This window comes from Leptodactylus fuscus, chromosome 1, assembly GCF_031893055.1.
Source record: "Leptodactylus fuscus isolate aLepFus1 chromosome 1, aLepFus1.hap2, whole genome shotgun sequence".
Taxonomy (NCBI): domain Eukaryota; kingdom Metazoa; phylum Chordata; class Amphibia; order Anura; family Leptodactylidae; genus Leptodactylus; species Leptodactylus fuscus.
In genome coordinates, this window is record NC_134265.1 from 125,213,246 (window position 1) to 125,228,354 (window position 15,109).

The 15,109-nt window shown below is 40.6% G+C and overlaps 1 protein-coding gene across 1 annotated transcript in view; it reads left to right on the plus strand.

Annotated features, from left to right (window-relative positions):
* RASAL1 (RAS protein activator like 1) overlaps positions 1 to 15,109 on the plus strand; it is a 48,241-nt gene that overhangs the window by 10,776 nt on the left and 22,356 nt on the right. The window contains exon 2 of the mRNA XM_075276562.1: positions 6,672 to 6,728. Coding sequence (XP_075132663.1) covers positions 6,672 to 6,728 — 57 coding nt within the window. The remainder of the gene's footprint in view (positions 1 to 6,671; positions 6,729 to 15,109) is intronic.

Sequence of the window (15,109 nt, forward strand, 5' to 3'; positions counted from 1 at the left end):
AGGACGGAACTGTCAACAGATAGTGTGTTCGATTTAATGGACTGCTGATGCTGCCTGCTACTCCTAAAAAACATCCTGCACTCAGCCAGGCCGGTCATTGCATTATTATTTATTATGCTTACTTATATAGCGCCATCATATTCCGCAGCGCTTTACAGATATTGTCTGTATCAGTATGTCTTTGGTGTGTGGGAGGAAACCGGAGTACCTGGAGGAAACCCACGCAAACACGGGGAGAACATACAAACTCCTTGCATGCCGTATTGCCACTCATGGTGCCACAGCTACCATTTCCTGCGGCCTGGTCCATCACAGCTCACTATAGCATACTGTTTGTGCCACAGAGTTGCCATAAAAAAAAACAAAAAAATGAAGGAATTAATTTTGATGGCTTTTTTTTTTTCTATAAAGCCAATTCATCACTTTTCAACCAGGCTCACAGCCACAAATTTGTTTCTCAAATAACAAGTCTGTAGCATACCGTATTTTTCGGACTATAAGACGCACTTTTTTTCCCCAAAATTTTTGGGGAAAAGAAGGGTGCGTCTTATAGTCTGAAGGTGGCGCCTGGCATCCGCTGTAAGAGAGGCGGAAGCCGGCAAGGGATAGACGCCATTACAGGTGCCGGGGCCTGAGACATCTCTGCGCTCCTCTGCCTGCATGAAGCCAGCAGCGGCAGGGGCTCCTCCGTGCCCCCGCCGCTGGCTTCATGCAGGGCAGGGCAGCGATGTCTCAGGCCCCGGCGTCTATCCCGTGCCGGCATCCGCCTCTCTAGTACAGCGGATGCCGGGTCAGTATCCGTGGCCTCTTCTCCCCCGGGGCCGGTCCCCACCGGCCCCGTACCTGTAAAGTTGCAGGCCGGCTCCTGCGCGGCGATATCGCAGGAGCCGACCTGTTCGGGTGACAGCCGGGAGCCTAATGAGGCTCCCCGGCCTGTCACGGCTGTATTAGTATTGCGGCTGGTCTCTATGACCAGCCGTAATACTAATAGACAGAATGTCCCATAGACGGCAATACAGTTGTATTGCCATCTATGGGACTTGCGATCAAGTGACCGCAGGTTCATGCCCCCGGGGGGGAATAAAATATTAAAAAAAAAAAAAAAAAAAAAAAAAAAAGCTTTAAAAATATGAAATAAATAAAAGTTCTAAATCACCTCCTGTTTTTTTTTTTTTCAATACAAGGTGATCTAAGCAATAGATATCCCCCAAAATGGTATAACTAAAAAGTACAGCTGGCCCCGCAAAAAAAACGCTCTATGCATCCCCGTACAGCTGCAGGGTCACCTGTCAATGTGGCCTTGCAGCTGTTGCAAAACTACAACTCCCATATATTAAATATTTTACCAGTTTTTGCTTCAAAAAATTTTTTCCCCATTTTCCTCCTCTAAAACCTAGGTGCGTCTTATAGTCCGAAAAATACGGTAAGTTGTCAAATGACATTTACGTTTTGCTTTTTCACAGTAAAACTTTCATAAAATATTTTTGTTTTTACATTGCCAAATTCTAAGAGGCAGAACTCTTACATTTTTTAAATGGGTTCAGTTGTGCAGGGACATATTTTTTGCAAGATGAGCTATAGTTTGAATCAGTACTCTTGGGTAGCATTCAACTTTTTGATCACTATTTATTCCATTTTTTTTGGGGGGGGGGGACGAACAAAGATATGCATTTTTATGTAGTGTAGTTCACTGTGCAGATTAAAATGTTAGCTTTTTAGGATGGTTTATATTAGTGTAAGGCTCTATTCAGATAATGTTTTTTACATCTGTTTAACGGATGCAAAAATACGAACGCAAATGGATGGCCATCATTATACATAGACCTCAATATTTAAAAGTACGGAACAAAAAAATTCTGATCCAATTTTTGAACAGACACAAAAGTATAGTATGCTGCATTTTTGTGTCCTTTAAAAATGTTTTTTAATTTTTTATTTTTTTTCTAACGGATGTAAAAAAAAACAAACCAAAACCTGGTCTAAAGGGAGCCCAAACCTGATGTTCAATCTATTAGGCCCAGAGACTGAGTCTAAGGCCGGGGGCCCACTGGCTGGAAACACTGCTATTTGGCTGCGGCAGAAACACTGTGGTAAAAGTCGCAGCATTTTACAGTACTTGCAAAGTGGATGGGATTCTTCCAAAACCGTTGTGGTTTTGAAAATCGCAGCATGTCAATTTGACAGATATTATGCTGCCATTGTTGGTGTGGTACACAGTAAAAGAAGTCTAAGTCCAAGGCCTCGCGTTGCTAAAACACGGGTTTTTTTGTTTGTTTAGCGTTTTTGAGCGAAAGTCAGGAGTGGATTGTGCAAAAGGGAGAAGTATAAAAGCTTCCTATATATTTGGCTCAAACGCAGCAAAATCTATAACAAAAACCTGTGAAAAAATGGTAAAAATAATATAATCCATTGTTCTTAGGGACGACTGCTTGCTGTTTTTAATTACAATAATGAGTAGCACATGTTACGATGTATTTCACCTATATGTGACCAGTACACCACATAAATGTGTATTGGGAAGATGGGGGGGGAAGCTGCAAGTGAAAAATGGCAAAAAATATTGCACAATTGCAAAATACGTCAAGGGCAGAATATAGTGGGGCTATTTATCATTAGTAAATCCGCAACCAATTAGATTTGCCATATTTTTTTTCTAAATCTGCCTGTTTATATACACACATCATTAAAACATGGCAAAGAGGGAATATTTATAGGGCTTAAAACAAACAGAGCTAGCAGATGCTGAACAAGCAAGAGGAACTCTGCTCATCTATCCTCTGTATATCAAATGGTAATCCAAAAGAATGCCTATTTAAACACAGCTTGCAATTCCCCCAGACAGATCCTCCCTGCAGGGGACTGCAAAGAGAATGATTTGGATGCCAAAACTTATTTTTTCCATCCAGATGGGTCCTCCCAATCTCTTCTCTCACCCACTCTAGCTCTCCGTGTTCTAATCAGCACTCATTATTTAATTAGAAATCCTAATTAAAAAAAACAGCTGATGATGGTTGGTGGGAGGCAGAGGAGGTGTGCAGACAAGAGATGATGAGGACCAGCAAACTCTATTTCTAAAATAGCAAGAACATGTGTCCATATGTGACACCCTGGTATTCTGTTATTTTCCAGCACACATCTGTAGGTTCTGCAGGAGGGAGAATAGAAGCAGGAATGATGTATCCATTTTCTCGCTCACTGTGACTATCTAGCATCTGTATCTGTTCTCAGTAGCTATGCTCCTCTTGTCTCCTTAGAATGATGTAATAACCTGCTTTGGTGTATGCACAATCTTTAGTTAGTTTTTTGTTAGTAATATTGTGCCATGTTTCATTTAGCTTACACTTGATAACATCTGCATCCTTTTTTTCCATTCTTCTGTTCTGTCGGAGGACCAAAAAGACAGACACAACTTGATCTGTTTTATGACTGACACGAATGATACCCGAACAACCCCATTGACTGTAATGTGGTCCATTGGGTGTCAGTTTTCTTTAAACTGTAATGGCCAGATAAGTAGGTCTTGCGTTGTTGTTGTTATTATTATTATTATTATTATTATTATTATTATTCGCATTTTATGACCAATTTGTGCCAGACAAACAGTTCTAGAAAAAGTTTTTATGTAACGCTCTTTCTTTATGTAAGGCTCACATTCCACTTACCTTCCAGTAGTTTGTACATCTTTCCAATAATGACCACTGGGGCATGCAATATACTTCTAGGTGTAGCTTTGTGACTCCAGATACAGTAATGGTCTAGCTACTTTTCTAGCTTTCTTTCACCTTTCATACATTGAGGTAGCCAAAGGATTGCCTACTTGTCAGCCATTTTTTTTACTACTATTGGCTGAAATAACATTTGGCCAACAGCTATCCATGTGCTTTCATAGTAAAGGGAGTGAGGTAGAAGAAAGTATAGTACTTAGCAGGCTTCATGCTATGTTCACACTAGTGTTGTCCTGTCTGTCGTTCTGGTTCATTGGAAGATTGGTGGTCTGTGACAACAGCGCTACAGAACTCGCTGGAGCCCTTAACTATAATGATATGTCAAGTGTCTTTTAAAAAGTTCCTTTTAAACTGAAACCACTGGATAAAAAAGTTGGACTTGCAGCACTTTTTTTCATGTATTTTTTTTTTTTTTTCTTTTTTCGCAAATCTCCCAACTCAGCAGATATATATGAAAAGATGTTTTCCAGGAGAACATATACCTCTAAGAGCAGGTTCACACCTGCATCAGTCTCTGCTTTGACATCTTCTGCCCGAGAAACTGAACAGGAGACCGAAACCGGCAGTCACTTTTCAAACCCATTCATTTGAATGGGTTTGCAAAGTGTCTTCCGCCTCCCTTCGGCGAAACCATATTTTTTTTAACCATACACAAAGTCTGACATGCAGGACTTTGTGTTCGGTTAACAAAAAAAAAAAAAAAAAAAAAAAAAACTGTTTCGCCTCGGAGACCAGAAGACTCTCACAGGCGGAAACTGACTAGAGATCAGCGAGTACTATTCGAAATGGCCGTTTCAAATAGCATGCACCCATAGGAATGAATGGAAGCAGCTGGCACGCAGACTTTGCCGGTGGCCGACCGCTTAACCCCCTGCGTGCCGACTGCGTCCATTCATTCCTATGGGTGTTTTGAATAGTAACGGCCGTTTTGAATAGTACTCGCTCATCTCTAACACTGACTGCCGGGTTTCCATCTGATGCCTAGTTTCTCGGGCAGAAGACGGAGACCCACAAAGAGGAGACCGGGCGCAGATGTGAACCCGCCCTAAGCATCGTGGGAACGCCATGCTTTACATGGCTAGAAACAGAATACAAGGTCAATGCTGGTAGCATGAAAACTAATAATAAACAAGGATGGCAGGTGGAGGAATGTGTAAAGATAACTGGATTAGAGGGATTGTACTTTTCAGGCCGCAATAGCACATGGTAGAGGAGTGGACACAATCAAGCTGGATCTGTCACCAAATTTCACAGTACAAACAACATACATTATTAAAGTGGACCGTTCACCACCTCCAAAGAGTCTAATTCTTTGCATCATCCTGGCACAATTGGAATTTCCTCTTTAGTCCCTACCATTCTCAAGCAATCAATGCTGTTAGTTTTGGTACCTGACATATTATCTAGACTCTTTACTGTCCAAAGGGTGGTGTCAGGCAGGAGCAGGCAAGGGGTATGACTCTGAGCCCTGACACTGCCTGCATCTGATTGGAGCTCTGGATCACACTCCACTGTCTGACACTGCCCTTCTGACAACCCAAGTTTGAATATCATCCGACACCAAAACTACCAGTGGTTGTAGCTCAGGAATGGTAGAGGCTAGAGAGAAAATTCCAACAGTGCTGCAATCGGTGGTGAGGCACGTATTAACAGGTACTAAGAACTTGAATTGGTGAAAGGTTCTCTTTAAAGAGATCTCTTAGACTTTGAGATTTATATTTTTTATTTTTTTTTATATACTATATGTCTGTTTTGAAGGTTTTCCTACCTGATATTAAAATCTGGTGTTATGATTATACAGCCATTGTAACATGGATTTTCGAGGCAAGTACATCACCCTCATCAGGTCTAGATTTGTTTAACATTGCAGACAGTCAACTTTGTGAAAGCTGATTTATTCTATATAATGAACGTATTCCCTTAAAAACTGACCAGGTGGATGGTGATGGGACAGGTTTTCTTCAATGTTCTGTTTAATATCACCATTTTATTTTCTGTTTTTGATATGTTACAGTGCCATTGGTAAAATTACCCAAGTGACGGCAACCAAAGAAAGCCATTACTGTTACGTTACATGTGAAAACTGTCTCCTTTTCAGAAGTTACAATGCAGGAAGGAAGACCTCTTATAGGACACTCACTATAGTTTCCACAGTGGCTTAGAACATGTGGCCCAAGGAGCAGTTGATCGTCATATGGGCCTAATGTTTGGTGTAGTTTGAGTGCCTCCTGGTTGGCCATGCAGTTCACCATGTTACTGTGCTTGAGCAGACTGGCAGCTTTTCCAGGCATGATGAATATGTATTAATCAAATCATGAGCTAGAGCTCAGCCTAAGGCTCCGTTTACAAGTGGTACAGCTCTATAGGCCCATATAGAACCTCAATTTGCAATTTTATTTGGAGGCAACAGAAGTCATTTTCTGTTTTAAGCAGAATCCTTGAGAAAAAGTAATTGTGGTATACTTGAGCATATGGTCGAATATGTTGTATCATGGGGGCATCATATTGTGATACACGACATGCTTACGGCTTTGGGACTTGGCTTTTGTTGTCTATATGCCTACAGGAAGCCAGGGGTCACTGGTGATGTTTAGACCCATTCAGAGTGGTTGCGCAGGGTAAACAAACCACTTCTGACTCAGTTATTGGGAGACATTTATTAACACATCTATGCCTTTCTTTCTCCAAAGGTTGCGACACATTCCCTGGTCTGTGTCTTGCGTATCAGCACATTGACATAGATGGCACAAAAAAAAAAAAACACTTTTAACATGGCACATTTTACCATTATTTTGTAAGGCACTCAGATATGCACATATTTTAGCGGTGACTAGGTCAGGCTAGATGTGATAAGATTGTAGAACATTATCTAGACAGGACATGTTTGTCTCTGTTACAACTAAGAATATCAGACCATATCTGACCTTTCTCATTCCTCTTTCAAAGGTCAGGCACAAGTGACCCCTACTGCATTGTGAAGGTGGATAATGAAGTTGTGGCACGGTGAGTCTTCTAATCTAATTATATAATGCAACTATTTGTCTTAATGGTAAATGTCATATAAGTGCATTCAGAAAACTTCTAGATGTCTTGACTTTTTACATTACAGTTTAAAGGTTTTTTTTCCTTGACTTTTTCCACTAATCAGTGCGACCTGTAAAGTTATACTTTATTTGTAATGTATTTTATTTTTTAAAGATTTAAACATCCACTGGTCCCAATAGTAGTGACATGAGGTTTTGTGTGTGCTTTTGCTTACAGGACCTTTCACTACCTCCATCTATTATATTTCTTACAATCTGTTAATAGGTGCTGCACCAGTAATTCCAGTGCTAGTAAGTAGTGAACCCTAAAAATTTCAGGTTTGGCTGAATCCGAAATTTTTGAAAATTCATTGACATACTGTACTCTGTGAAGGGGACACCACAGGACGGTGTACCGTAAAGGAGGGACCACCATGGGACAATATACTGTATGGGGGGGGGTACCATGGGACATTATTCTGTATAGCAGTGTGTTTTTCTTGCACAAAAATAGTCAGTTTCATTAGGGGCCACATGGTGGCTCAGTGGTTAGCACTGCAGCCTTGCAGTGCTGGAGTCCTGGTGTTCAAATCCCACCAAGGGCATAAAACCATCTGCAAGGAGTTTGTATGTTCTCCCCGTGTTTGCATGGATTTCCATCCCATATTCCAAAAAGACATACTGATAGGGAAAAATGTACATTGTGAGCTCTATGTGGGGCTCACAACCTACATTAAAAAAAACAAAACATAGTCAGTTTCCTAATAAAAATGCATGGATTTTTGTGCAAAAAAACACACCATATGGAATAGCCGTTAACGCATGCATCCAAAAGCGTCTCGTGGCAGCACTTCTGTCTTATGGTTTGGGGGTATATGACTTTAGTATAGGGGTCATCATCCTTACAATTATTGCGTGGCATTACAAATACCTCATCTTTGATTTTTTTTTTTTTTTTTTCTTTTTATTTAAATTGACACACCATACAAAAAAGGTTGCCTACCTCTGACAGAGTATAACTTTAATTTATTTCTCTGTTATGCTTCTGCTATTCATATGCTTAGATGGAGATATTGAGGCCAGTGGATGGTCCTAACAGAGACTGCGCATACAGAGAGCTGGTAATTACTGTTAGAGCCGCCCACTGGACTCCATTACTCCTAAGCATAGAAACAACCGAGAAATAAATGGATAATAAGTTATGCAAAATCTTTTCTCATAAAATTATGCCAATCTGCTCATTTCCTTCTACTTTGAAACATGCTGCCTGCAGATTACACAGCACAGGTTCCTTTTCAAGTTGCCAGTGTCAGGCAGGGGGCCGTGATTCAGAGCTCCAATCTGAGGCAGCCAGTGTCAGAAGTCAGAATCACACCCCTTACCTGCTCCTGACAATACAGAGCCTAAATAACATATTGGGCACAAAAACTAACAGCACTTTGATCATAAACAGTGGGGGATAGAAGGTGGTGAAAGGTCTTCTTTAAGTACCAGATCAATTCTGTACATCCAGTACATGATCCATGCTATATATGACATCAGCACTGAAACCGCATACGCTGGCCAGCTAAAGAGCTTTTCCTAACAGTGCATGTACAAATACCGTGTACCGCACATGCATTGGCAAGAGAGCTTTGAACTGTGTGTGTATAATGTCACATGATCTGCACAGTAATATACAAAGAGCAATGGAACCGCACACTAAAAAATATATGGGGTTTGGGTGCTAGCAGACAAAGAGTCCTGCGACTCACGTACAATGTGGATTAATGCTGCTGCACACCATATGCATGTGAAAACGTGAGATTTATTAGTACATATACGCCATGAATTTGGTAAATTGGTTTGTAAAGCATAAAGAACACACTAGATCATTTCAATGAATAACGTTTCGGTCATATTAGACCTTCATCAGATGCGATCTAGAAATTGGCAGAGTTAGCGGGGTCATGGCATGACGCCATGACCCCGCTGCTAACTCTGCCAATTTCTAGATCGCATCTGATGAAGGTCTAATATGACCGAAACGTTATTCACTGAAATGATCTAGTGCGTTCTTTATGCTTTACAAACCAATTTACCAAATTCATGGCGTATATGTAGTAATAAATCTCACGTTTTCACATGCATATGGTGTGCAGCAGCATTAATCCACATGATCTGCACAGTAATCTAGGAATTGCAATCCCTCGCTCAGTACATGCTCCTAAACCGGAATGGCACACTGAAGACAAAGAGACCCATACAGGGAAGAAAAAAAGTTCAAATAAATCCTACATGTGGTACCTTAACCCACCAAACAGTGGTTTAATGTCACAAATATCCAAGAAACTTTATTTTGCTCTTTTTGATCCTGATTCATGTTTCAGTTATTGCATGGAAAAAAAACACAGATCCCCATACCATGAGGCGTAAAAAGAAATCATGGGAGAACGTGTTATGGGGCCTCAAAGTACCATAATATCCAAAGTGAAAAGTGTACAATTATTTTGATCTCCTTTACGTACACAGTGATGTCACAATACTAGGATAATAAATAGTGTTGTCACTGTACAGGAATAATGCACACAGTGAGAGGAATTGATTAACCCACATATGCCAGTTTTCTGGTGTGAATGTGGTGTATCTTCTGTGCCTGTCTCATTCCTGCCCAAAGATGATCCAGATCCCTTGCTCTGCAGTGTACATATAAACTTTAAATGAGCCCTGGCCTTGGAAACATTATGTTGCTCTATTATCTCTATTATATTCAGATTAAGTACTACCTAATACTTTCAGTTATTATAGTAGTGAAAGGAGGACTGAAAGCTGGCAGGTATCTCTGGTATTGCATATATGGTGGTATAGCAGATAAATTGCAAATTTACTTACCATCAAAGTGCTGTATGATCACATGAAATACATCGGGCACAACCCCCCAGAAAAAAGCAATTTTATTAGAAACCGAGAATCTAAACATTGATGACTGAATGAATGAATTCTTCCAGTGAAAAACTTTGCAGTATGAATTTTTTATAAATGTCCTTCTGGAAATTGAGGGCTAGATGCCAGTTGGCCGCGCTAATTGGCCCCAAGATACCAGATATTTCAGTCTGCCGTAATATTGTAGCAACATGTCCCACAGTTCAGGGAAATAAGGCGAAATAGAATAAAGTGCTTTTTTTTTTTTCTATGTGGAGACTTTACACATAATTTAATGGAAGCCATGCCTAGTAATATAGTCTAATGTGTGAGGGACCATGCAATGCAGTTTGGGCCACCTGAGGCTCCAAGGCCTTGTAGTGATTTCTACCTCTTTTACCCCTAGAGTTACAACCCTGCTCACAATTGTATCAAACTCTCAGCTGTGGGATGTGATGGGGTGTATTCATTTATTTTACACCAAATAATTGGCATAAAAAAGTCGCAAACTGTACTTTTAAACGCCAGTTGTGTCGATAATTGTCATAGCTGGCGTTTTTGCGGCTTCCACTCCCTTTCATCAAAGGGAAAGTGGTGTTGGAGTTGTGCTACATTTAAGATCATCTTCATAATATCCCACATTGAGTTTGCACAGGTCCGGTCTGGTAACAAGAATGTTCCCATCCACTGACAGTATATAGAGCTCTGGCAATGAGCTGACACCCAGAGTATATTACATAGTTGCAGATTTTCACTTGTATAACTGAGCATTATTTACATCACATAAGAAACATCGCTTGCTACATATGTAAGTGTACGGCAGTAAATGATGGGCAGCCCACACTAGCACTCCTTGCTCTGTGCTCCCGACCTGGACAATGCCTCATGCCCTCTGCCATACGGTAACATTTTATCCCTTGTGTTTCTTGAGGAGTGGGAAATGTGAAAGATGTCCCTCCCCCCCTTCACTTATGAAGTGTGAGTTTCTCAGCATCCCTTCATCCTGTTTCCATGGAGACAGGCAGGAGTTATAGTGCTTCCCAAGCCTGTTACTAAGCTGGGAGTAAAACCTTGTTATACCCATGGGACGCATTGCACCCCTCATGTATCTGTACATCAAAGACATTGGCGTTTTCAAAGTACATTAACCCTTGTGATTATCGGCTATTCCTGGTACGCCTTGTGGTATGTGTTGTCCTGCATGGTAACAGGATTGGCACCCCATTTTGTGGCACTGAACTGATAGATTACTTCTATTTTATTCAGCAATGTTGGCAAAAAGATACATATTTATTTTTTTTAATGTTTAGTTGTAACTTGGATAGCAGAAACGCGTAGACACACTAACCTATAGATCTTTTCATAAAGGAGTTCTGAGACTATAATATTAATGTTTTATATAGCGTAGCACTTTACAAATTGTAAGGTTCATGTACAGATTGAGAAGACATGAATATCAGATTGGTGATGGTACCCAGTGTCAGGCCCTATCAAACAGCTCTTCATTTGGGACTGAGCTGTTGTATGACGACGTGACCAATGAATGTGACGTCACTGGTGTCTTCAAACAGTTGAGTGGTGAAAGTGCAGGGTGTCTGTCTGCCTCTGATATTGATGGTCAGCCCTACGGAAAAGCCATCAATGTAACTGTCCTGGAAAATGCCTTTAAAAAGGACCTGCTAACACTTCCTCACATATTTGTGTAGTAAATCCTACTATTCTATGTGAAATAACAATTCTGGGGCACGTATATATAACTTTGAGGCATGTTAAACATTTTGCTGCGATTACAGCTGCAAGTCACTTGGGGTATGTCGCTATCAGTTTTGCACATCGAGAGACTGAGATTCTTGCCCATTCTTCCTTGCAAAACAGCTGGAGCTCAGTGAGGTTGGATGGAGAGCGTTTGTGAACAGCAGTTTTCAGCTCTTTCCACAGATTCTCGATTGGATTCAGGTCTGGACTTTGACTTGGCCATTCTAACACCTGGATACGTTTATTTGTGAACCATTCCATTGTAGATTTTATGTTTTGGATCATTGTCTTGTTGGAAGATAAATCTCCGTCCCAGTCTCAGGTCTTTTGCAGACTCCAACAGGTTTTCTTCCAGAATGTTCCTGTATTTGGCTCCATCCATCTTCCCATCAATTTTAACCATCTTCCCTGTCCCTGCTAAAGAAAAGCAGGCCCAAACCATGATGCTGCCACCACCATGTTTGACATTGGGGATGGTGTGTTTAGGGTGATGAGCTGTGTTGCTTTTACGCCAAACATAACGTTTTGCATTGTGGCCGAAAAGTTGGATTTTTATTTCATCTGACCAGAGCACCTTCTTCCACATGTTTGGTGTCTCCCAGGTGGCTTGTGGCAAACTTTAAACAAGACTTTTTATGGATATCTTTGAGAAATGGCTTTCTTCTTGCTACTCTTCCATAAAGGCCAGATTTGTGCAGTGTACGACTTATTGTTGTCCTATGGACAGACTCTCCCACCTCAGCTGTAGATCTTCGCCGTTCATCCAGAGAGATCATGGGCCTCTTGGCTGCATCTCTGATCAGTCTTCTCCTTGTTTGAGATGAAAGTTTAGAGGGACAGCTGGGTCTTGGTAGATTTGCAGTGGTCTGATACTCCTTCCATTACAATATGATTGCTTGCACAGTGCTCCTTGAGATGTTTAAAGATTGGGAAATCTCTTTGTATCCAAATTCAGCTTTAAACTTCTCCGCAACAGTATCTCGGACCTGCCTAGTATGTTCCTTGGTCTTCATGATGCTCTCTGCGCTTTAAACAGAACCCTGAGACTATCACAGAGCAGGTGAATTTATATGGAGACTTGGTTACACAAAGGTGGATTCTATTTGTCATCATCGGTCATTTAGGACAACATTGGATCATTCAGAGACCCTTACTGAACTGAACAGAGTGAGTTTGCTGCACTGAAAGTAAAGGGTCCAAATATTTTTGCATGGCCACTTTTTTCAGTTTTTTATTTGTTTAACATATCCAATAAATTTTGTTCCACGTCACAATTATGTCCCACTTGTTGATTCTTCCCAAAAAAATTTATGTGATATCTTTGTTTGAAGCCTGAAATGTGGCAAAAGGTTGAAAAGTTCAAGGGGGCCGAATAGTTTCACAAGGCACTGTATGACCTGACACTGTCAATCAGTGATTTTTGTATCGGACTATGTAGAGATGCAAATATTTACTAGGTAAATGGTAGCGGCTGTCAATTATTTAATAAATTTTTAGTATAAATGACAATGGCACAAAACAAAGTTATCAAAAAAGCATTGGTGTAATTGGAAACACAGATATTTAACTAAAGCAAACCTGTCGGGAGATGACAAGTCCTCGATAAAGGAAGCATGTCAGTTGGTTTGGGGCTACTAAACTAGTAGCATGGTAGTTTGCATCTGGGGTTTAGGGTACCAAAAATTTAAGAAATCTAAGATCTATAATTGCTGGGGGTCTACCCGCTGAAGTCTGCTTGGTTACACTTTAAAGAGGACCTTTCACCTCCACCAATTCAGTTTCTTAGCATCTATAAATAGGTGTTGCTAAATTCCAATTCCAGTTGGAATTTTCTCTCTAGCCCCCACCATTTCAGAGTAACAAGTCCAGGTAGTTTTAATACTTGATGTGCTATAGAAGCTCTGTAATGTCAGAAGGGAGGTGTCAGGCAGGGGGAGTGATTCAGAATCAGCCAGTGTCAGAGTTTAGAATCAAAAACTTTGCCTTACACTGCCCTCCTGACAGTACAGACACAAAATAGCATTTCAAGCACCAAAAATAACAGCATATTTTTGGTTGGGAATGGTGAGGACTAGAGAGAAAATCCGAACTGTTCCGCAATCAGTGGAGCAGCAGCTATTAAATGTAAAGAGATGTACTTGTTGGAGGCAAGTAGTATGCTGACTGCATACAATGTATATGCACAAGTGTCTTCAAGCAGACTCCAGTCAGTTGTCCCCCAGAAATTTTGAATTTGGATTTCTTCAGATATTGCCAATATTGGTTGGTGTTGGTGAACAAAAGTTTTGGACCCTAAACACCTGCTGGAAACCAGCATACTGACTGTTTTGTGGTTCCAAATTAACTTATAGGCTCCCTTTTATGGAACATTTCCCAGTAACGAGAAATAACAAAGTAATTGGCCAGAAAAAGACCACTGTAAGCCAGTAATGGACAGGGAGGGACTACTGCTGTCAGTCACCAGTTCTCAACAGTCAAGTGCTGTAACTACTGTAATCCCCACTCTGCAACAGAGGTCATGATGTCCACAGTATAGCATAAGACTGCTGAGGGCAATGTCTGCCGGGCAGTTGTAAATAATGACTGGGATAACCAACAGAGCTTCAGAATTGGAAAGAAAGTGTTTTATTTTATTTATTTCTTCTAAAATTCCACTTTAAATACATTTTGTTTTGTATCGACCCATCTCCCTGCTTTTGACAAATCTGAAATCTTTTGTATCTCCCCCATATTTTTACTACATTTCTGTAGTCAGTATTATTATCCTATTAATATTATAAATGTGAAAGTTTGTGAGTTTGGATGTTTGTTCCTCAATCACGCAAAACCCGCTCGACCGATTTGGCTGAAAGTTTCCACAAACATAGTTAATACACCCGATTGCGCAATAGGCTACTTTTCGTCACAATAGCGCACATACGTTTGTGCCAGGACCCCCACAAAACCCAAACTCACACCACCATCTCTGCAATCTCACACACTTTGGACCATAGCAAGTCCCAAAATTCATATTGCCCTCTACAGCCTAGCCCCTAACCCCACACAATCACATATACATATACTTTACTACTTTGCCCCTCACCTTACTGATACTCCAGGAGGCTCTCTTTAACGCTCCGGAGCAGCCATGTTTGCCGACCCCCACCACTCTGACAATCCGCGACACCGCCCACCCATGTCAATACCCCTAGGCGGTCTAATAAATGCAAAAAAAAAAAGTTTCAAAAAAAGTAAAAAAAAAAAATATAAAAACAAATAAAAAGGATTAAAAATTCAAATCACCCCCCTTTCCCTAGAACACATATAAAACTAGTTAAAAACTGTGAAACACATACATGTTAGGTATCCACGTGTCCGAAATCGCCCGCTCTACAAAGCTTTACAAATATTTTTCCTGTTCGGTAAACGCCGTAGCGGGAAAAATGGTCAAAAGTGCCAAACCGCCGTTTTTTCACTGTTTTGATTCTGATAAAAATTTGAATAAAAAGTGATCAAAGCAATAACATTTCCCGAAAATGGTAGAACTAAAAAGTACACCCGGCCCCGCTTAAAAAAGACGCCCTATACATCCCCGTACACACTCGTATAAAAAAAAGTTACGGCTGTTGGAATATGGCGACTTTTCAAAAAAAAAAAAAAAAAATTAACAGTTTTGAATTTTTTTTAAGGGGTCAAAATGTAAATAAAACCATATAAGGGTGCATT